We start from the raw sequence: 20801 nt of genomic DNA, 5'->3' as shown, positions 1-20801 counted from the left end.
TCCGCTTCCACGCTCCCCCCTTCCGCCTCCTCCCGCTCCCTCCCTCCCTCCCTCCTTCCTTCCTTCCTTCCTTCTCCCGTCCACAGTCTGGCACTCTCCCTCCTCTTCGTCCCCAGCTGCCTTTTTCTCCATCCCTTCTTCCCTCTCCTCCCCCCTGCTGTCTGTTCCACCCCCACCCCCTGCTCTGGGCCTGTCGGCTCCAGAGGGGAGGTGAGCTGAGCCGAGCCAGCCCCCAGCCCCTTTGCTTGGGCAGCGACTGTGCGGCGGGACCGCGAGCGCCCCCACCCCTCGCCGCCCACTCTCCTGACTTTGTCACGGGTTGTTTTCCCCAAAGCCCCAGCCCCCGGAGTCAAGGGGAGATGTGAGGATTGCTGCCTTTGTTCTTAAAAGAAAAGTACGTTTCTAGCCCTCGCGGCTGGGCAGAGAGCTGCAAAATGTGACCTCAGGGCACCCTCGAGAAGCAGGCAGCAAACAGACCCCCCCCCCAAGGAGTTTTACAGAATCTCATGATTTTAAAGCCAATCTCATGATTTTTGGTGAGTCTGACTTGCGATTTTTGACTGTTTGGGGGCGGCAATGCTGGACAGGGGCAAACAGAATTTACCCCCCTCTCCTCTGGGGCCTGTGGCATTCACACATCTCCCTGCCCCAAGCCCGCCCCTCACCCCAGCACTGCCTCTTTGCCCCCCACTCAAAGCAGCCGCCGTCTCCTTGGAGCTGCCCGGCCTATGCCCAGGTCCTGCTCTGCGGACGCACAGGGCTCCCCCGGCGCCACCCAGTCGGGAACATCAGAAAAAGGAGTTCACCCATCGCCTCACTGCAGAAAGGTGGGGGGGCTTCGGGAACTGAGGTCTACATGGGGAGCAGACAAGGCCTCAGGGGGCGACAGTTGGAATGTGGACCCCAAGCCGGGCCCAGCGGCTCTGCGACAGGACAGGGGCTCGGCCCTGGTATCATGTGCTGGCCAGACCCAAGCTGTGGAAGGCCCAAAGCCAGATGAGGGAAAGGGGAGGAATTCAAATCCACCTGCTACAAACTCCCAGCCCCCTCCCCGAATGAAGGGAGAATCCCCATTAGCTGCGGCCACTATAGAGCACATGACACACAGCCAGGAGCAAAGACCTCACCAGTTTCCCTCAGGGCAGGGGGAGCAGCCTAGTGGTTCTCCACTGGGGTGGGGAAGTTGCTTCCCATTTGAACCCAGATCCCTGGGCTGTGTTTGTACTGCTCAGCCCCAGCTCTGCTGTCCTCTGGCTGCGTGTCAGATGCCCTGTACTGCGGGCAGTGATGAAGATTTTCTGTTAGCTCAGGTAGCAAGCAGCTGGGTTCCATCCCTCTGCCTTTCAATCCCAGGCCCCCGGACATCATCAAACATCCTCACAGGCCTCCACTAGCCCATCACAAAGCAAGAGTCACATGGGGAAACTGAGGCTTGCAGCAGGTCAGTGACTTTCCTAAGGTCACAGACTGAACCAGTGACAAAACTGGGAATGGCACCCAGGAGTCTAGACTCCTAGCACCAAAACTCCCTGGCTCTAACCACTAGACCCCGCACCCCTCCCAGAGCCTGGGATAGAACCCAGGAGTCCTGGCCCCCAGCTGTGTACATTGGCCTACCAAAGTCATGGAGTCCAGAGGGCTCCCCCCAGCCCCACATTCCTGGACTGAGGGGCTCCAGGTCACCCCAATGCTCCCTCGGTGTCTAGCCAGCAACTCCCACTAGGCAAACGGGGACACCCCAAAACTGCTGCTTGGGCCCCCTCTGCTGGAGAGTGCCTCAACTGCGGCTGCTCTGAGCTCAGAGGAGATGGAGCCAGAGCCCTGGGCCTGTCAGTCCGGGAGAGCCAGACGGGATCCCGGGGCTCCCCGTTCTACTCCCGGCTCCGGTGAGTCCCTGCCCCGCTCGGTGCCTCAGTTTCCCCTACGCCTGTCTCCCAGAAGTGGGAGGAGAGGGCAACCAATGGGACGCCACCCTCAAAGGGCCTTGGGTCTCCAGAGAGAGACGCCAGTGGGATGCGGAATAAATGTGACGGGTCTCAGCTCAGCCCCTTCGCCGGGGGAATTATCCGCCCCTTGCTCTAAACAGCCATGTTCCCCTCCAGAGCTGGGGAGAGAACCCAGGAGTCTGGCCTCCTGTCTGCTGGGCAGCGGACGAGCTGCGTCCCGTCTGGAGGGTGAGCACGGCTCTTCCCCAGGCCAGGATGCTGCCCCGTTAACGGGATTCGCCGCAGAGCCGGCTGGAGCAGGAGGGTTAACGAGCCTCAGCCCAGCGGGAGCCCTTGGCAGGGGTGACGGCCGGACCCACCTGCCAGGAAGAGCCGGCGCTGGCACGGAGGCTTCCGGGACAGCTCCCGCCAGCCCTTCCTGGAATTTCACCCCCGATTAGGCCGGGCGGAGGTAAGAGCCAGGGGGGGCCGTTAAGGTCAGCAGGCAGGGGAGCGGCAGTTGGCTGCAGGTGGGCACCGGCCTGGGGCCAAGTTGGCATCAGACACTGGCTCCAACAGGCCACAAATTGCACCAGTCAGCCAGGGAGCCTGCGACCAGAGCTAGGAACAGGGGGGCGGGAGTCAGGACTCCTGGGTTCTAATCTGTACTCCCCCTGCTAGCCCAGCCCTGCCCCCCCAACTCTGCCGGTGCCTCTCACTCCCGACCCGCAGCCCCTGCTAGCCCAGCCCTAGGCTCCCCCCAGCTCTGCCGGTGTCCCCCACTCCCAACCCGCAGCCCCTGTTCCCCTGGCCCCAGGCTCCCCCCAGCTCTGCCGGTGCCCCTCACTCCCGACCCGCAGCCCTTGCTAGCCCAGCCATGGGCTCCCCCCAGCTCTGCCGGTGCCCCCCACTCCCAACCCGTAGCCCCTGTTCCCCTGACCCTGGGCTCCCCCCAGCTCTGCCAGTGCCCCCCACTCCCAACCTGCAGACCCTACTAGCCCAGCCCTAGGCTTTCCCCAGCCCTGCCGGTGCCCCTCACTCCCGACTCGCAGCCCTTGCTAGCCCAGCCCTAGGCTCCCCTCAGCTCTGCCAGTGCCCCCCACTCCCAACCCGCAGCCCCTGTTCCCCTGGCCCTAGGCTCCCCCCAGCTCTGCCGGTGCCCCCCACTCCCGACCCACAGCCCCTGTTCCCCTGACCCTGGGCTCCCGCCAGCTCTGCCGGTGCCCCCCACTCCCGACCCACAGCCCCTGTTCCCCTGACCCTGGGCTCCCGCCAGCTCTGCCGGTGCCCCCCACTCCCGACCCACAGCCCCTGTTCCCCTGACCCTGGGCTCCCCCCAGCTCTGCCGGTGCCCCCCACTCCCGACCCACAGCCCCCTGCTGGTCCAGCCCGGCCTGGCCTTGTGCCGGAAGGGAGAACAAAGCCAAGCAGCCAGAGAGGGGGTCCGGGCCCAGAGGACGGGGGGGGAGGGAGGTATTGACTGGAGCAGACATGGGCCCTGTTCCAGCCCCCGCAGGGCCCCTCCCGGCCAGGCTCAATCTGGGGACACACACGGCTGGCATGGGCCAGGGGCGCCCTCTGCTGGGGTGATACTGGAACAGCACCTTGGGGACACGCCTCCGGGCTGGGGCAGAGCAGGAGCTAGAGCCTCCCACCTGCCCCCCACCCCGGGAGCTGGGGGTGGGGCAGGGGAGACTCATCCCCTCCCAGGATATCGTCACCCTCCCGCTGGCTGTTCTGTGCCCACGGAGCGCCCACCCCGCTCAGCCCTTGTGGCAGTGAGTTCCACAGGCTAAGGCACTTCGGGGGGGGACGGCAGGCTGGGACGGGAATGAATGCGATGCAGGGGGCAATTGCTGATTATGTTTCTACCCCCCCAGTCAACGGCCCTCCCATCGGCCCGCTGTGACACCCCCACAATCCTTCGCTGCAGAGGTCACCATGGCGACCCAGGGTGGGTGGGGAGAAGAGAAACTCTCGGAACAGCTGTTCATGCAAAAGGATCTTTATATAAAGGGGGGGCTGGTCAATGGGAGGGCAGGGAGAGACGGGGGGCAGCTCTTTGGGGAGCAGGAGGCCAAGGGGGCTCCCGCCCCCCCGCCAGCTCCCAGCGCCCCCCATGGGGCCGGCAATTTATCCGATTCCCACCCACTCCGGGGCTGAGCCCCCCACGGACAGCGTTGCAGGCACCTCCCCAGCCCCCAGGGGGCACCGGGACCAGCCCTGGTCATCAGGGTCAATGGCAGAGCAGGGGAAAGAACCCAGAAGTCCTGCCCCCCCCCCATGAAACAAACTAAAAACAGCCCCCCAGAGGGGAAAGGGCTCAGAGCCCCTTCCCCACCCCCTGGGCCAACCCCCCCACCCCTCACACACACCCCCAGTTCTTCTAAAAGAGCCACATGAAGCAGCTGAAATGTCCACACTGGGAAAGGGTCTGGGGGCACCAAATGCGGGGGGGGGAGGCTTTGCTGTAAACCCCCCCTCCCCCCCAGATCCAGGGGCTGCCCCAGCACCACACCCACAGCAGGGAGAGGATCCGTGCAGACCTCTAGAGCCCCGCCCCACGGTGGGGGGTCCATACAGCACCCAGCCCGTGGGGGGGTCTACTCGCTCCCTAGAGCCCCACCCCACGGCGGGGGGTCCATACAGCACCCAGCCCGTGGGGGGGTCTGCCCGCTCCCTAGAGCCCCACCCCACGGCGGGGGGTCCATACAGCACCCAGCCCGTGGGGGGGTCTGCCCGCTCCCTAGAGCCCCACCCCACGGCGGGGGGTCCATACAGCACCCAGCCCGTGGGGGGGTCTGCCCGCTCCCTAGAGCCCCACCCCACGGCGGGGGGTCCATACAGCACCCAGCCCGTGGGGGGGGTCTGCCTGCTCCCTAGAGCCCCACCCCACGGCGGGGGGTCCATACAGCACCCAGCCCGTGGGGGGGGGTCTGCCTGCTCCCTGGAGCCCAGACCCACGGCGGGGGGTCCATACAGCAGCCAGCCCATGGTGGGGGTCTGTCTGCTCCCTAGAGCCCAGCCCCACAGCGGGGGATCCATACAGCACCCAGCCCGTGGTGGGGGTCTGCCCGCTCCCTAGAGCCCCACCCCACAGCGGGGGGTCCATACAGCACTCAGCCTGTGGGGGGCTCTGCCTGCTCCCCAGAGCCCCACCCCACGGCGGGGGATGAATACAGCACCCAGCACATGGTGGGGATCTGTCCGCTCCCTAGAGCCCAGGCCCACGGCAGGGGGTGCATACAGCACTCAGTCCGTGGTGGGGGTCTGTCCGCTCCCTAGAGCCCCGCCCCACGCCAGGGGGTCCATACAGCACCCAGCCCGTGGTGGGGGTCCGCCCGCTCCCTAGCACTCCACCCCGTAGCGGGCGAAGTGGCGCAGCAGCACGCCCAGCTCCAGGTGCACGGTGCCCGCGGCGACGGTCTGCAGGCGGTACCGGTCGGCCCCCGTGTAGATCAGGTCGCTGTTCAGCAGCTGGGGCCCCCCGCCCACAAACAGCTGGGAGAGCCGCTCCTGCCACGAGCCCAGGGGCTGCCAGGTGACGCAGGCCAGCGCGTGCCAGCCCGGGCTGCATGGCACATGGCAGAAGCCGTAGCCGTAGAGCTCCCTGCGGCCGAAGGGGTCCTGGTGCCAGACCTGCACGTGCAGCTTGGGCCAGCCTGACAGCAAGAGAGGGGACCCGTCAGTGCCAAGCCCCACTCTGCAAGCCAGGTGCCCCTGCCCCATGTCCTGTCCCCAAGCCAGCCAGTCCTGCCCTGGGGCCGGATGGGAGCCACCAGCGTGTCTCCATCCTGGGGACACCTCTGCAGCTGAGGACATGAGGAGCTTCCGGAAGCGGGAGGGGACAGACGGCTGCGCCTGCCCCACCTGGGCTCTGCCCCCCACCCTGGTCCCACCCCCAGCTCAGGTGGGGCCGAGGGAAGGGGAAGAAAAGCCCCAGGGGAGATGGGACTGGACAACAAACGACCTCTGGTGTCTCGTACAACTGGGGGGAAATTCCTTCCACTGAGAGAAATTAATTCATGCCTGGCCAGGGCTGCCTTCCGCCCCGACCTCAGCCAGCGCTGCCTTCCCCGGCCCTGCCCCCCGAGCCAGGGCTTCCTGCCCCCCCTGCTCCTGTCTGGAACCCGTGGCCTCCCCACAACTCCTGGGCCACTAGCCCAGCGGACACGGGGGCTGGAACCCGGGACAGGCGGAACTTACCCTGCAGCCCCTTGGTGGCAAAGTGCACGTCGATGGGGTGGGACCAGTAGGCCACATCGCCCAGCTGGGGGTGATCCACCTGTGTCTGCCCCTCCCGCAGGCCGGAGAGCAGCTTCCAGGCACCACCTGTGGGGCGGGGGAAGAGCGCAGTCAGTGATGGGGGCAGAAGCTTCAGGAAGGGAGCACGTGAGAGCTGGGGAGAGAACTCAGGAGTCCTGGCTCCCAGCCCCCCTGCTCTAACCACTGGACCCCAACTCCCCTCCCAGAGCTGGGATAGAACCCAGGAGTCCTGGCTCCCAGCCCCCCTGCTCTAGACACTAGCCCCCACTGCCCTCCCAGAGCTGGGAGAGAACCCAGGTATCCTGGTTCCCAGCCCCCCTGCTCTAACCACTGGACCCCACTCCCCTCCCAGAGCCGGGAGAGAACCCAGGTGTCCTGGTTCCCAACCCCCCTGCTCTAACCACTGGACCCCACTCCCCTCCCAGAGCCGGGAGAGAACCCAGGAGTCCTGGCTCCCAGCCCCCCTGCTCTAACCACTGGACCCCACTCCCCTCCCAGAGCCGGGAGAGAACCCAGGAGTCCTGGCTCCCAGTCACCCTGCTCTAGCCACTAGCCCCCACTCCCCTCCCAGAGCCAGGAGAGAACCCAGGCGTCCTGGTTCCCAGCCCCCCCTGCTCTAACCACTGGACCCCACTCCCCTCCCAGAGCCAGGAGAGAACCCAGGCGTCCTGGCTCCCAGCCCCCTGATCAGCCCCTGGGCTCTGCAGCGCTTCCTTCCCCCAGACCGCGAGCTGAGCCCCGCTCGCCCCTGGGGGCCCAGGCCCCGGCTGACCTGTGTGGATTCCCCACTTGCAGAAGAGGCTGCTGCTGGGGAAGCCGCTGGCTCCCACGATCTGCCCGATGAGGTGCAGCTCGGCCATGGGCCTGCAGCAGGGGGAGAACAAAGGGGGGTTAGAAACAGAACCCAGGCGTCCGGCTCCCAGCGCCCCCCGCTCTGACCACCCACCCCCACTGCCCCCGCCCTGCCCCGCCCCGCCCAGGGACAGAACCCAGGCGTCCGGCTCCCAGCGCCCCCCGCTCTGAGCACCCACCCCCACTCCCCCCGCCCCGCCCTGGGACAGAACCCAGGCGTCCGGCTCCCAGCCCCCCCCGCTCTGAGCACCCACCCCCACTGCCCCCGCCCCGCCCCGCCCCGCCCCGGGACAGAACCCAGGCGTCCGGCCCCCGCCCCGCCCGCGCGGGGCTCCGCGTTGCTGTGCGCTGCCGACCCGCTCGCCCCAGAGGTGGCTGCATCGCCGGGGAGGGGGGAACCCGCCGCCGCTCGCACCCGGGGGGGGGTTGCGAGTCACCGCGCGCATGCGCGCTGCGCCCCGTCGCCGCTCCCCGGGCGCTACACACCCGCTAGCGACCCCCTGCACCGGCCTCGTCTCCAGCCGCCGCTCCCACGGCAACCGCGGGCGCGAGCCCCCGCCCAACGCCGAAGCCGGATTGGCTGGCGGACGGGGCACGTGATGACGTTAGGACGGAAGTCCCGCCCAGGAAAACGGGAGGGAGCGATGATTGCGGCCATCTTGAGTGGGTCAAATGAAAGTCATCGTGAGCGCAGCGCCATGTTGGGTGGGTCATGAAAGGCCTGGGCAGCCTCTACTGGGCGGGGCAAAGCCCTGCGGCAGCCATCTTGGGAAGGGCAGAGAGATTGACAGCCGGGGGCGGGGCTGGGCAGGGTGGGAGCGCCAGGGGCTGAGCTCAGCCCCGCCCCCAGGGCCCTCCCCCGGCCAGCCCAGAGCTGATGGTTGAGCTGGTCGGGAGGGCGGGGCCTCCTTGTCTGGGCCCCCACAGGCACCAACTTTCCAATGGGGGGGGCCCTCCCCTGAGCCTGCCGCGCCCTCGCGCCCCCCCAGCCTCCGGCGCCAGGGGAGGGAGGCTCTGGAGCTGGGGGGGCGCTGACGTATTACTGTGGCTGCACCCCCCCCCAGTGCCCTGGCCCTCAGGTGCTCCCCCACCCCTCCTCGCCCCACCCCCCGCACGTGGCTGCACCCCCTCCCCGGCGCCCTGGCCCTCAGGTGCTCCCCCACCCCTCCTCGCCCCACCCCCCCGCACGTGGCTGCACCCCCTCCCCAGTGCCCACCCCCCTCCCCGGCGCCCTGGCCCTCAGGTGCTCCCCCACCCCTCCTCGCCCCACCCCCCACACGTGGCTGCACCCCCCCCAGTGCCCTGGCCCTCAGGTGCTCCCCCACCCCTCCCCGCCCCCCGCCCCGTGGCTGCACCCCCTCCCCAGTGCCCTGGCCCTCAGGTGCTCCCCCACCCCTCCTCGCCCCACCCCCCGCACGTGGCTGCACCCCCCCCCAGTGCCCTGGCCCTCAGGTGCTCCCCCACCCCTCCTCGCCCCACCCCCCCGCACGTGGCTGCACCCCCTCCCCAGTGCCCACCCCCCTCCCCGGCGCCCTGGCCCTCAGGTGCTCCCCCGCCCCTCCCCGCCCCCCGCCCCGTGGCTGCACCCCCTCCCCAGTGCCCTGGCCCTCAGGTGCTTCCCCGCCCCCCTGCCCCATGGCTGCTCCCCCATCCCCCACCCCCCCCCTCGACGCCCTGGCCCTCAGGTGCTCCCCCACCCCTCCTCGCCCCACCCCCCGCCCTGTGGCTGCTCCCCAATCCCCGGCGCCCTGGCCCATCAGGTGCTCCCCCACCCCTCCCCGCCCCCCCGCCCCGTGGCTGCACCCCCTCCCCAGCGCCCGCCCCCCTCCCCGGCGCCCTGGCCCTCACGTGCTCCCCACCACCTACCCCGTGGCTGCTCCCCCTCCCCTGCGCCCTGGCCCTCAGGTGCTCCCCCACCCCTCCCCGCCCCCCGCCCCGTGGCTGCACCCCCTCCCCAGTGCCCACCCCCCTCCCCGGCGCCCTGGCCCATCAGGTGCTCCTCCACCCCCCTCCCCGACGCCCTGGCCCTCAGGTGCTCCCCCACCCCTCCCCACCCCCCCGCCCCGCCCCGTGGCTGCTCCCCCTCCCCAGTGCCTGCCCCCCTCCCCAGTGCCCTGGCCCTCAGGTGCTCCCCCACCCCTCCCCACCCCCCGCCCCGCCCCGTGGCTGCTCCCCCTCCCCAGTGCCTGCCCCCCTCCCCAGTGCCCTGGCCCTCAGGTGCTCCCCCACCCCTCCCCGCCCCCCGCCCCGTGGCTGCCCACCCCCCTCCCCGGCGCCCTGGCCCATCAGGTGCTCCTCCACCCCCCTCCCCGACGCCCTGGCCCTCAGGTGCTCCCCCACCCCTCCCCACCCCCCCGCCCCGCCCCGTGGCTGCTCCCCCTCCCCAGTGCCTGCCCCCCTCCCCAGTGCCCTGGCCCTCAGGTGCTCCCCCACCCCGTGGCTGCTCCCCCATCCCCCACCCCCCTCCCCGACGCCCTGGCCCTCACGTGCTCCCCAACACCCACCCACCCCGTGGCTGCTCCCCCTCCCCGACGCCCTGGCCCTCAGGTGCTCCCCACCACCTACCCCGTGGCTGCTCCCCCTCCCCGGCACCCTGGCCCCAAATGCAAAGCGCTTCACCTGGAGGGAGCTGGACTCTCAGGCCTCCCCTCAGGCTCGTCCGCAGCCCCAGGGTGCCCAGTAATAACGCTTCCAGGCTCAGGGACCCCCAAGAACTGGGGGCTGCAGGGAGCCCTGCGGCAGAGCCTGCCGATGCCGCTTCCATCAGCCTGGTTCGTGTTTCAGTGTCCTCCCGAGCACCTGAAAGTGCTGGGGGGGGAGACAGCCTGAGCGAGAGGGAAACTGAGGCGCAGAGAGATGCCACCTGCCTGAGGTCATCGAGGAAATAAGTAGCAGAAACAGGGAGAGAACCCAGGAGTCCTGGCTCCCAGCCCCCTGCTCTAACCACCAGCCCCCACTCCCGTCCCAGAGCCTGGGTGAGAACCCAGGAGTCCTGGCTCCCAGCCGCCTGCTCTAACCACCAGCCCCCACTCCCGTCCCAGAGCCTGGGTGAGAACCCAGGAGTCCTGGCTCCCAGTCCCCTGCTCTAACCACCAGCCCCCAATCCCCTCCCAAAGCCAGGATAGTGTCACGGACTCACAGATCGTTCCCACTCGTGGCCCCATGCGGTCCGTGGGGGGTGCCCCTTTCAGTGCGACAGCCCTTCTCGGGGGTCCACTGTCTCTCGGGGTCAGGCCCCTCCACCTCCTGGAGCCGCACCTCTCTGAGCCTCAGCACGTCTGTCTCTGCCGTGGGCCCCCTCAGGGAGTCCCCTCGCTCTGGGCCCCCAGGGCCTTCGCCCCCCAAAGGGGATAATGCCCCACCCCCGCGCCCTGTTCTCTAGCCTGGAGCGACTCTCAGCCAGCGTAACACAGGAGGGTTTACTGAGCATTGAACCCAGCACAGGAAACTCTCAGGGGCTCAGGCCTGGCCTCCCTCAGCCCAGCACATCCTGGTCCCCTTGCATCCAGGGGGGCTCTGCCTGCTCCCCCTCCAGCCCCGAGCCCCCCTGCTTCCCAGCTGGGCATCCGAGACCCCCAGCCCCAGGCCCCCCCCTCCCCGTCCATTGTCCTCTCTCCAGGTAAACAGGGTCGCCTGGGTCTCCTCTCCTCTCCGCCCTCCTCTGGCTGGAACCGGCTGGTCAGGTCACCGGGGTCCTCTCCCCGCAGCCCATTGTCCCCCACTGGCCAGAACCGGCTGTGACTCCTGAGCTGGGCCTGTGGGTCGCCAGGTCACCAGTCGCTGGGGTCTCCATCCTCCAGGCCATCGGCCGGGGTCCCGGGTCCCTCTCCAGTCCTGTGTCCCAACAAACTCCCTCTCCCCTCCCCTCGTTAAACCAGTAACACCCGGGGACACCGAGTCCCACCCCGTGCGCATGCAAACCTGGAAAACACAGAAAAACCCAAGAAACCCCTCCACTTCATCACAGATAGGACCCAGGAGTCCTGGCTCCCAGCCCCCTGCTCTAACCACTGCCCCTCCCTGCCGCTCCCCCAGGCAGCCTTGGCACCGCTTTGCTTTCCCGCCCTGTGCGTTGACCCTTCGTGCCGGTTGCGCGGCTCCCAGGCTATTTCCAGCTGCCCATGGCTAAACCCCCCCGCCCCCCACCCGGCTCCGAGCCGGGATTATTTCCTGCCGCTCGCAATTAAACTAAAACGCCAACGTGCAGCTACGACAATGAAGGCGCCTAATGCCCCCCCCCGCCCCCACCTCCATCTGCTCCCTGCACAGAGCGAGGCTGCTGGGGGAGGGGGCTGAGGCTGGCGGGGGAGGGGGCAGCTGGCTGGAGCCCAGTTCCCTTCCTGGCCTGGAGTCCGGCCAGCCCCACCCTGGGGTGACGGCCAAGGGGGGCAGCCTACAGCAGCGGCCAGTTTGAACCCAGCCCAGGCCCAGGTCCTGGCGTCAGGTGCTGAGGTCACTGGGGCTCAGAGACCCACGGGCCCTGTCGGCGCCATCACGGGACTCTCGGAGCAGGGAGGCTGGTTGGGCTGTTCTCTGGAGACAGGCTCAGGGACCAGCAGGGCTGGGGGGGCCCAGGGCTGGGCTAGCAGGGGCTGCGGGTTGGGAGTGAGGGGCACCGGCAGGGCTGGGCTGGCAGGGGCTGCGGGTCGGGAGTGAGGGGCTGTCACGGAGTCCCTAGGCGATGCTCTGGAACTGCTCCCCACCAAGCCAGGCAGGACTTTGGGGAGCCTCCTCTCCCTTGGAGCAGACTGTCTGCAGGGCAAGAAGCTCACACAGCTTCACCTCCTGGGTCTGACCTTGGAGCATTCAGCATCCTCTGCCCCTCCGTGCGCTTCCCACAGCGAGTCGCCCCAGCGGGGTCCTGGGGGGGCCACAGGGTCCTGCACCCCCACTTTGCAGTCAGACGTGACTCAGCCAGCCAGTAACACAGAGGTTTATTCGATGACAGGAACAGGGTCTAAAACAGAGCTTGTAGGTACAGAGAAGGGACCCCTCGGCCGTGTCCAATCTGGGGGGCAGTGAGCCAGACCCCCCTCCACGTCTGCACTTCACTCCTTGTCCCCAGCCAGCCCCAAACTGACTCCCCATCCAGCCCCTCCTCTCTGCTCTGTTCCTTTCCTGGGCCAGGAGGTCACCTGATCTCTTTGTCTCCAACACCTTCAGCTGGCACCTTTGCAGAGGGGGGGCCCAGGCCATCAGTTGCTAGGAGACAGAGTGCCAGGTGCACTGGCCCTTTGCTCTGCAGCAATCACACCCCCTGATCCCACCACCTAGGTATTAAGAACTGCCATGTGGACACTGAGGCACCAACACAGTATTCAGAGAAAACATTAAGAACATTCCCAGTTCATCACAGGGGCACTGGCAGGGCTGGGCTGGCAGGGGCCACAGGTTAGGAGTGAGGGGCACCAGCAGAGCTGCAGGGGGCAGGGCTGGGCTGGCAGGGGCTGCGGGTCGGGAGTGAGGGGTACCAGCAGGGCTGGGGGGCGCAGGGCTGGGCTGGCAGGGGCTGCAGGTCGGGAGTGAGGGACACTGGCAGGGCTGGGGGGCACAGGGCTGGGCTGGCAGGGGCTGCAGGTCAGGAGTGAGGGGCACCGGCAGAGCTGGGGGGACCAGGGCTGGGCTAGCAAGGGCTGCGGGTCGAGAGTGAGGGGCACCGTCAGGGCTGCATAGTGAGGACACTCCAGGGCTAGAACAAAATCTATTAATAGCTGCGGCGATGCTGGGTTTGGCAGCAGGACTCCTGGGTCCCTGGTGGCTGCTCCCGCCTCCGTGTGTGTGAGGAGGAGGAGGTGGCTGGGGGGGGGGGGGCGCTGTTCACACCTGGAACGGGCCCTTTCAATAACTCAACACCCGTCGGCGGGAGGGAGCTGGATTGTGCAGGAGCCAGTTCATTAGCTCCTCGAAGTGCCCCCGCCCCGCACCTAACAACCAGCCCAGCTCTCACCTCACACCTCCCCCTCTCTTCCCCGGGCACTTCAAGGGGGCAGGGCATGTCATCAGCCCTCCTTTCCAGCTGGGGAAACTGAGGCACAGAGCAGGCCGGTGACAGAGCAGGGGACCAATGGTCCCCTGAGGCCAAGTCTAGGGCTCTGCCCACTAGGCCATGCTGCCAATCTTTCCCTTCCTGCCACGGTTGTTGGCTGACATCCCCCCTGGGGGGGGGGGGCTGGCAGGGCATTACGGGCCCCCAGGGTGGCACAGAAGGGGTCAGACCAGCCGTCCATCTCGCAGCTCCCCCTAGACACCCACCCATCTCCATGCCTCCCCTGCAATGGGGGGTGCACAGGATGGGGGCGGGGCCGGGGAATCTGGGGTGGAGGCGGCCGACACCAGAACCGCCCGCAGCCCTCTCGCTCCACAGGACTTTGCAGGCTGCACCGCCTGCTGCCGACAGCTCGGCTGGGGGCTCTGGGGCAGATCCTGCTGCTGGGGGGAGGAACGGGGGTGGGGGTGAGCAGCTGGTCGGCTGCCCAGCGCTGCCGGGGGGGGTGACAGCTTCAGCAGATGGCAAAGGGGGGAGGAGAGCTGGGGGGAGGTAAATACAGACGGGGGGCTGAGCTCCAGCCCCGGCCCACAGGGCTGGACAGATGCTGCGACACCCCACGTGACCCCCAGCCGCCCCCCCCCCCCACCAGGCCTGGGCCCAGCATCCCCAGCACAGGGCGAAAACGCCCCCAAGATGGCGGGGGGACAGGGCAGGGCCCATCCCCCACCAGGTCTGTGCAGCACCTGGCACATGGGCTGGGGGTGTGTGTCCACGGCTGGGGGCTCCAGCTGCTGCTCTAAAACACCAACGGCAAGTGCAGCTCCAGGCCCGGTGATGCCTTCAGACCCCACGTGGGAGACGGGGCCTGCCCCCCTGAGCCTAGCGACCACCCCTCCCACGTCACAGTCTGGGGGCACCATGGCTCAGTGGACCAGCTGCTGCTGGAGGTCAGGCCCCACTGCCCCTCCCCTCCCTCAAGGGCCAAGCAGACAGAGACCCATCAAAGCCGCCCTGGCAAGCCAGCTGTGCCCCTCACTCCCAACCTGCAGCCCCTCCTAGCCCAGCCCCGGCACCCCACTTCCCTCCCCAGCTCTGCTTGTGCCCCTCACTCCCGACCCACAACCCACCCATCTGCCTGTTCCTTTCCCTCCCCCACCGCCCCCTTTCGCACAGAGCCGATTATGAATGATTCATCAGGCCTCGGAGTATTATTCTTTAACGAGCCCGGCTGCTCCAGCCCCCAACACAGTTTTGCTTTTCAGCCTCCTAAATCTTTCATGGGCCCCTCGTCTCACAGGTGGGTGGGGACGCAGAGCCAGGGCCAGCCCTTGTGGAACAAGCTGGCTGGGTCTCAGCAGGCCTGGTGGCCTCCCTGAGACACAATGGGCCCCCAGACCTGTGGAAGGCGGAGCTCAGACCTGGGGGAGCAGGGGGCCATGGGTTGGGAGTGAGGAGCACTGGCGGAGCTGGGGGGGGCAGGGCTGGGCTAGCAGGGGCTGCGGGTCGGGAGTGAGGGGCACCAGCGGAGCTGGGGGAGGGCAGGGCTGGGCTAGCAGGGGCTGCAGGTCGGGACTGAGGGGCACCAGCAGAGCTGGGGGGGGAGCCCAGGGCCAGGGTAGCAGGGGCTGCAGGTCGGGACTGAGGGGCACCAGCAGAGCTGGGGGGGGAGCCCAGGGCCGGGGTAGCAGGGGCTGCGGGTTGGGAGTGAGGGGCACCGGCAGAGCTGGGGGGACCAGGGCTGGGCTGGCAGGGGCTGCAGGTCGGGACTGAGGGGCACCAGCAGAGCTGTGGGGGGGAGCCCAGGGCTGGGCTCCAGGGGCTGCGGGTTGGGAGTGAGGGGCACTGGCGGAGCTGGGGGGCAGGGCTGGGCTGGCAGGGGCTGCGGGTTGGGAGTGAGGGGCACTGGCGGAGCTGGGGGGGCAGGACTGGGCTAGCGGGGTTCCCTGCCCCCTGGCATTAGCTGGGTCCATGGGATGACACCCCCGGGCCCTGCCCCTTCCGGGTGGTCAGTGGGGAGACCCGGGTAATTCGCTCCCCCCGTCCGCAGCCGAGGAGAGAACCCAGGAGTCCTGGCTCCCAGCCCCTCACCATTATAAGATGGGGGGGCCAGGTCTCCCTACCACGCCAGGTCCCGCCGCTCCCGTAACGCTGCAGACAGAGCAGCAACACAACCCCCCCGCACCCCCCCCCGGGCCTCAGCCCCCCCCCCCCGAGCCTGCCCCTTTCGGGGGGCGGGGGGCGGAGCCGGGCTGCGCTGCATCGCGGGCTGCGGGCGCCGTGCGGGTCGGGGGGGTTTTCTCTTCTCCTGCCGGGGGGAGACCCCTGGGCGGGGGGCGGCGCGTGGGGGCCGGTCCAGCCTCCCGGGATGGGGCGCGGGGGGGCGGAGCCTGGCGCTCGTGGCCGGTAAGTGCCCGGGGATCCCGGGGCAGAGCCGGGCGGGGGGGTCTCGGTGACGGGGGGGGGGGCGGTCAGACCCGCTCATTCCCCCAGCTGCGGATCGGGCCCAGGACTGAGGCGCGGGGGGAGCTGCTAAGCCCAGGGCCCCCCCAGCTCCCCCTGTCCGAGCCGCCCCCCCAATCCGAGCCGCCCCATGTCCCTAGCGAGGGGGCAGGTGCCGTGGCGGGGGTGGGTCAGTGTCTTTCCCAGCTCATTGCGGTGGGGGGGGAGCTGAGAAGCCAAATCTCTTTCCTGCCCTCCCCCGGGGGCGCTGCCCCCTTCACCTATTGCCATCGGAGCGACTAAGTCGGGGGCGGATCCAGGCGGGGGGGGAATGGAGACGCCCCCCCAGGCAAAGTCTGGGCTCCTCCAGGGCCAAGGTGGGGCCGGGATCCCAGAGCTGCAGGTGGGTCCCTGTGTTCTCTGAGTGGGGTCCCTGCGGCAGCCCCCAGCTGGGGTCCATCGGGGTCTCTCCACTGGGGTCTGTGGGGCAGCCCCCCAGCTAGGGTCCGTCGGGAGGGTCCCTGGGGGCAGGCCCCCAGCTGGGGTCCATCGGGGTCTCTCCGTTGGGGTCCCTGGGGCAGCCCCCCTGCTGGGGTCCATCAGGGTCGCTCTGTTGGGGTCTGTGGGGCAGCCCCCCAGCTGGGGTCCATCGAGGTCTCTCCGTTGGGGTCCCTGGGGCAGCCCCCCTGCTGGGGTCCATCAGGGTCGCTCTGTTGGGGTCTGTGGGGCAGCCCCCCAGCTGGGGTCCATCGGGGTCTCTCCGTTGGGGTCCCTGGCGCAGCCCCCCAGCTGGAGTCCATCAGGGTTGCTCCGTTGGGGTCCGTGGGGCAGCCCCCCGGCTCGGCCTGTTTACCCAGAGCACGTTGTAGCCCCAGGGCCGACGCTGTGACCCCTGTTCCCGGGGCTGGGGCTGGGGGCTCTGTCCGTGGTGGGGACCTGGGCCCGGTGGCCCCCGTCGGGCTGGAATGTGGATTGACCTGTCGGTGCAGGGCAGGGGCCGGGGTGCGGGGCAGGGGCTGCACCCTCTGCTGGGGGGCAGCATGGGGCACAGAAGTGCGGCTGGGCGCTGGTGGCCAGTCTGGAGCCGGCTTCCCACACACCAGAGGGGGGCAGATTCAGGCAGCTCCCAGCACCAATTGGCCCAGCCCGAGTCCTCCCAAAGCCCGGGAGAGCGGTGGGAGCAAATGGACTGGGGCAGCTGGATTCGGTAGATGTGGGTTGGGAGGGGAGTGGGGTCTAGCGGTCGGAGCAGGGGGCTGGGGGCCAGGACTCCTGGGTCCTCTCCCAGCTCTGGGAGGGGAGGGGAGGGGGGGTCTAATGGTTAGAGCAGGGGGGGCTGGGAGCCAGGACTCCTAGGTTCTCTCCCCTGCTCTGGGAGGGGAGTGGGGTCTAGTGGTTAGAGCGGAGGGGGGTGCTGGGAGCCAGGGCTCCTGGGTTCCATTCCCAGCTTTACCACTGACTTACATGAGGGACTCAGGCCTCTCCCTTTCTCCTCTCTGTGACTCGGTTTCCCCCTCAGGAGGCAGCAGCGTCACCAAGCCTGCCTCCCGGCGGGAGGTGACTCAAGGCCAAATTCATCCCAGCGCCTGTGCTGGGCGCCAGATACCGGCCTCCCCTGCCTGCATTCCCCACGGCTCAGCGCATCCTCTCCTCCACCTCTCCCCATCGACCCCACCGCCCGGCTGCTCCTTAAGGCCCGAACCGCTCTCCTGCCTCCCGGCAGCGAGCCCCTGGCACTGAACCGGCAGCCGGGGCGGGAGGGAAAGGCCAGGCAGGGAGCAGAGCCGCGGGAGGGGATCAGGCTTAGGAGCAGGACCTTGGGGGATGGGGTGGGGGTGTATTTTTGGGGTGGGGCAGGCAGGGAGGCTGGGAATTGCTCGCCCAGGGACCCATCTCCCCTGGTATCCCGGCTAGGGGAGGGGAGGTTTCTGCATCCACCCAGGCGGATCGAGGCTCTTGGCAGGACGGGATCTCAGAAGGGTTGAACTGAAGGTTCGGTTTGCAGGGGATGTCAAGGGCCCCCCGGGAAACGTGTGTCGGCTGCCGGAGATCAGCACCGCTCCCTCTGCCGGCGGGCCAGCTCTGCACTGCCTTGCACCAGCTGTGGCTCTGCCCCACGGATTTGAATGACGAGAGTCCTTCTCCCGGAGCGAGGCCGGAGCTCCAGCCCTCGGCACTGGCCGCGGACAGGACACGCTGTCACAACCCATGATCTAAGCTGCCCCCGGCCCCGGCATCTGCCCACAGCTGCTTCCGGCTCGGCCCGTCTGGCTGATTTCAGGGTCACCGCAGTTAGCCGGCGGGAGCTCCAGCGGCTCTTTGATCTGGCCTGATGGGGGTCCCCAGATGACTGACCTTTTGGAAGAATAACGCGCCAGGCGTCTCTTCCTCTCCTGGGGCAGCTGGACTTTGTCTCTGGGAGGGGAGTGAGGTCTAGTGGTTAGTGTGGGAGGCTGAGACCCAGGACTCCCGGGTCCCTTGGCCAGGCCTGCAAGGCCTTCCCCTTGTGTGTCACAGGCCAAGGCTCCTCCCTTCCCCGAGCACCAGACCGGGGGACCCCTCATTTTGCCCCCCTACAGATTGATCATGTTTATCTCTTTCTCCCCCCCACAGGTGACCTGGGAGCCGAAGACCCCCCCGGACCCCGTGCCGGAGCAGGGATCTCCCCCCACCTCATGGAGAACATCCACGAACTACAGCACCCGCTGCTGGCCAAGCCCCGCGGGGGTGCCCCGGGGGGGGAGACGCAGCGGGAGCATCCCGGCTTCTTCGCTCGGCCCGGCTGGAGGCGCCTGCCCCCGCCACCCCCCGAGTTGGCCCAGCAGCTCCTGGACGCGAGGACCCTGCAGAAGACGGTGGAGCCACTGGGCAGCCCTGAGCCAGCCCCCGACCTGGGCCCCACGTGGAAGGCCGGGGAGCCCCCCAGCTGGAGGAAGCAGGGTTACTGCGAGACGGCTTTCGGGGAGCCGGCCGAGCGCCCCAAGAAGCTCTGCCTGGAGAAGGACATTCACACGGTCTGCTGCGAAGTGGGCAACAGAGAGCTGCTGCCTGAATTTGAGGTGAGGGGGGGCTGGGAACCCAGGCATCCGGGCACCGACGCGGGGAATGAATCACTAGCCACCTGCAATGGCTCCGTCAGCTCCAGGGCCTGGCTCACTGGCCAGGTTAGTAAATCGCTGGCCCACAGCGGGACTGGTCACAGTACCCACCCCCCAAAGTGGGCTTTGGGGTTCCCTGCTCGCCGGGTATGGGGCCCCCCGGCTCTGAGCCCCAGGCCCCGGAAGCAGTTCCGGGCTTACAATGGCACGAGGGGGCCCTGCCTGTCTCCCCGGAGCTGAGCCGCCTGGGACTGGGGCCGGAGTCAGTGGGGGGAGGACAGGATGGGGGGCTTGGCACTGCACCCCATTGCCCCGGCTGGCCCCTCACTCTGGGAACCGCCCCCCCCAGCGCCGCACCATACCCCATTGCCCCGGCCAGCCCCTCGCTCTGGGGACCGACACCCCCCCACACCGTGCTCCACTGCTCTGGCCAGCCCCTCGCTCTGGGGACCAACTCCCACACACACACCGCGCCCCATTGCCCCGGCCGGCCTCTTGTTTGGTGCTGGGCGCACCCAGGCCCCCACCACAGGGCTCAGCTCCATAGTCCAGCAGCCCCTGAGTCGGGGTTCAGGGGGGTCTGCAGAGCTCTGCTGCTCTGATGCAGTTCTGTGGCTGGGAGCCAGGACTCCTGGGTTCTCTGCCCGGCTCTGGGAGGGGAGTCGGGGCTGGTGGTCAGAGCAGGTGGCTGGGAACCAGGACTCCTGGGTTCTCTGCCCAGCTCTGGGAGGGGAGTCGGGGCTGGTGGTCAGAGCAGGTGGCTGGGAACCAGGACTCCTGGGTTCTCTCCTGGCTCTGGGAGGGGAGTGGGAGCCAGGACTCCTGGGTTCTCTGCCCGGCTCTGGGAGGGGAGTCGGGGCTGGTGGTCAGAGCAGGTGGCTGGGAACCAGGACTCCTGGGATCAACAGTGGCCGCCAGGGGCACGCACTCCCCCCAGCCCCCCGATCTGGATTAACCCCCCCACCCCACCCCCCGCCCAGAACGACTCGTCGAGCGAGAGTGACAGCGACAGCGACTTCGCCCTGAAGTTGCCGCAGGATCACCTCGGCCTGGCCGTGTTCTCCATGCTCTGCTGCTTCTGGCCCCTGGGCATCGCCGCCTTCCACCTGTCCCAGCAGGTGAGCAGGGCGGGGGCAGCCCCCCCGAGACCGGTCTCCTGGGCCTCAGCCTGGCCCCAACCCCCCACGGGGCACTGTCAGTCCCACCCCCAGCTCGGAGGAGGTTGGGGCAGAAGGTGGCATGTAGGGCCCATGGGGGAGAGGATCTGGCCTGGGAATGCGGGGAGGGGGTCTCAGGGTAACCAGCTGGGCAAGGGGCAGATGTGATGCATAGGGAGGTGGGGGGTCCCCCGTCCATGGGGGTAACTGTCAGGGGGGGTCTCAGGGTATCCAGCCAGGGCTGGGGGTATCCATGTGGGTGAGGGGGGTCTCAGAGGATTCTCCCCCCCTCGCTAACCTGCTCTCCCCTCCCCGCCAGACCACCAGGGCCTCAGCCAAGGGCGATTTCCCGGGGGCGCGGACGGCCTCGCGTCGGACCTTCGCGCTGGCCGTGCTCTCCATCCTGCTGGGCGTCTGCGCCTACATCGGCGCCGTGGTGGCACTCATCGCTTACCTGTCCGACAAGGGGCCCCCCTAGTGCCCCCCTGGGACCCACGCTGCCACCAGGAGCCTGGACTGGGGGGCCCCAAGCTGCCCCAGGCCCCCTGGACATGCCCAGTGCTGCGGGGGTGGAGGCCAGCAGAGAGATTTGGACTAGTTCCCTCCCCCCGGCAAGAGACATGGGCCCGGACGCCTGGGTTCACCAGGAGCAGGAGTTGGGAGCCTGATTCGCGGTGACTGACCGGACCTTCCCGCCCTACTCTTTCTTGTGTCCTCCTTCACGCCCCCCCACTGTGTCCCCATTTTGTATGTCTCTCCCCCCCACCCCGCTCAGGGTCATGCTCTGCCCGAGGGGCACGTCCCCTCCAATAAAGGCCCCGTGCACTTTGCCTGCATCTACCGGGCGGCGAGGGGTCAGCTCCGCAGGGGAGGGGAAGGGTTAACACCTCAGCTGGGGGGCCTGCTCCCATTGCCCCCGCTGCCCAAAGCGCTGGGAGCCAGGACTCCTGGGTTCAATCCCCAGCTGCAAGGCGGGGAGGGAACTGGGAGCCAGGACACCTGGGTTCTATCCCTGCCTGTGGAAGGGGAGTGGGGTCTGGTGGTTAGAGCAGGGGGGCTGGGAGCCAGGACTCCT

The 20801-nt window shown here is 68.6% G+C and overlaps 2 protein-coding genes and 1 long non-coding RNA gene across 4 annotated transcripts in view; 1 reads left to right on the top strand and 2 right to left on the bottom strand.

Moving 5' to 3' along the window:
* LOC127037184 (uncharacterized) overlaps positions 1–20801 on the bottom strand; it is a 115682-nt gene that overhangs the window by 90702 nt on the left and 4179 nt on the right. Inside the window, exon 2 of the long non-coding RNA XR_007770299.1 lies at positions 11840–11934. This is a non-coding gene — a long non-coding RNA (uncharacterized LOC127037184). The remainder of the gene's footprint in view (positions 1–11839; positions 11935–20801) is intronic.
* TMEM91 (transmembrane protein 91) lies at positions 11–20541 on the top strand. The gene is made up of 4 exons (XM_050928629.1): positions 11–536; positions 18085–18530; positions 19550–19687; positions 20046–20541. The coding sequence occupies exons 1-4, from the start codon at positions 527–529 to the stop codon at positions 20202–20204; spliced, it is 753 nt and encodes a 250-aa protein (XP_050784586.1). The 5' UTR covers positions 11–526; the 3' UTR covers positions 20205–20541.
* On the bottom strand, positions 3915–7605 carry B9D2 (B9 domain containing 2). 2 transcript variants are annotated; one of them, XM_050928670.1, is made up of 4 exons: positions 7530–7605; positions 6964–7055; positions 6132–6257; positions 3915–5587 (listed from the first exon to the last, which is right to left on the bottom strand). In XM_050928670.1, exons 2-4 carry the CDS (start codon positions 7049–7051, stop codon positions 5274–5276), a joined length of 528 nt encoding a protein of 175 aa, XP_050784627.1. In that variant the 5' UTR covers positions 7052–7055; positions 7530–7605; the 3' UTR covers positions 3915–5273. The 2 variants fall into 2 exon arrangements, with proteins under 2 accessions (XP_050784627.1, XP_050784626.1); XM_050928669.1 differs by lacking the exon at positions 7530–7605 and adding an exon at positions 7447–7521.

Source organism: Gopherus flavomarginatus, chromosome 18, assembly GCF_025201925.1.
Source record: "Gopherus flavomarginatus isolate rGopFla2 chromosome 18, rGopFla2.mat.asm, whole genome shotgun sequence".
Lineage (NCBI taxonomy): Eukaryota > Metazoa > Chordata > Testudines > Testudinidae > Gopherus > Gopherus flavomarginatus.
The sequence above is the reverse complement of the archived record's forward strand: the minus strand, read 5'-3'. Positions and strand labels throughout refer to the sequence as shown.

Bases quoted from the DNA above. Each gene is read 5' to 3' on its own strand.
- TMEM91 (XM_050928629.1), top strand. The intron at 18,531-19,549 runs GTGAGGGGGGGC...CCCCCCGCCCAG, and splicing joins AGCTGCTGCCTGAATTTGAG to AACGACTCGTCGAGCGAGAG. The intron at 19,688-20,045 runs GTGAGCAGGGCG...CCTCCCCGCCAG, and splicing joins CCTTCCACCTGTCCCAGCAG to ACCACCAGGGCCTCAGCCAA.
- B9D2 (XM_050928670.1), bottom strand. From the start codon at position 7,051: ATGGCCGAGCTGCACCTCATCGGGCAGATCGTGGGAGCCAGCGGCTTC. The intron at 6,258-6,963 runs GTCAGCCGGGGC...CCCGCCCCACAG, and splicing joins CAAGTGGGGAATCCACACAG to GTGGTGCCTGGAAGCTGCTC. The intron at 5,588-6,131 runs GTAAGTTCCGCC...TCTTGCTGTCAG, and splicing joins TGCCACCAAGGGGCTGCAGG to GCTGGCCCAAGCTGCACGTG.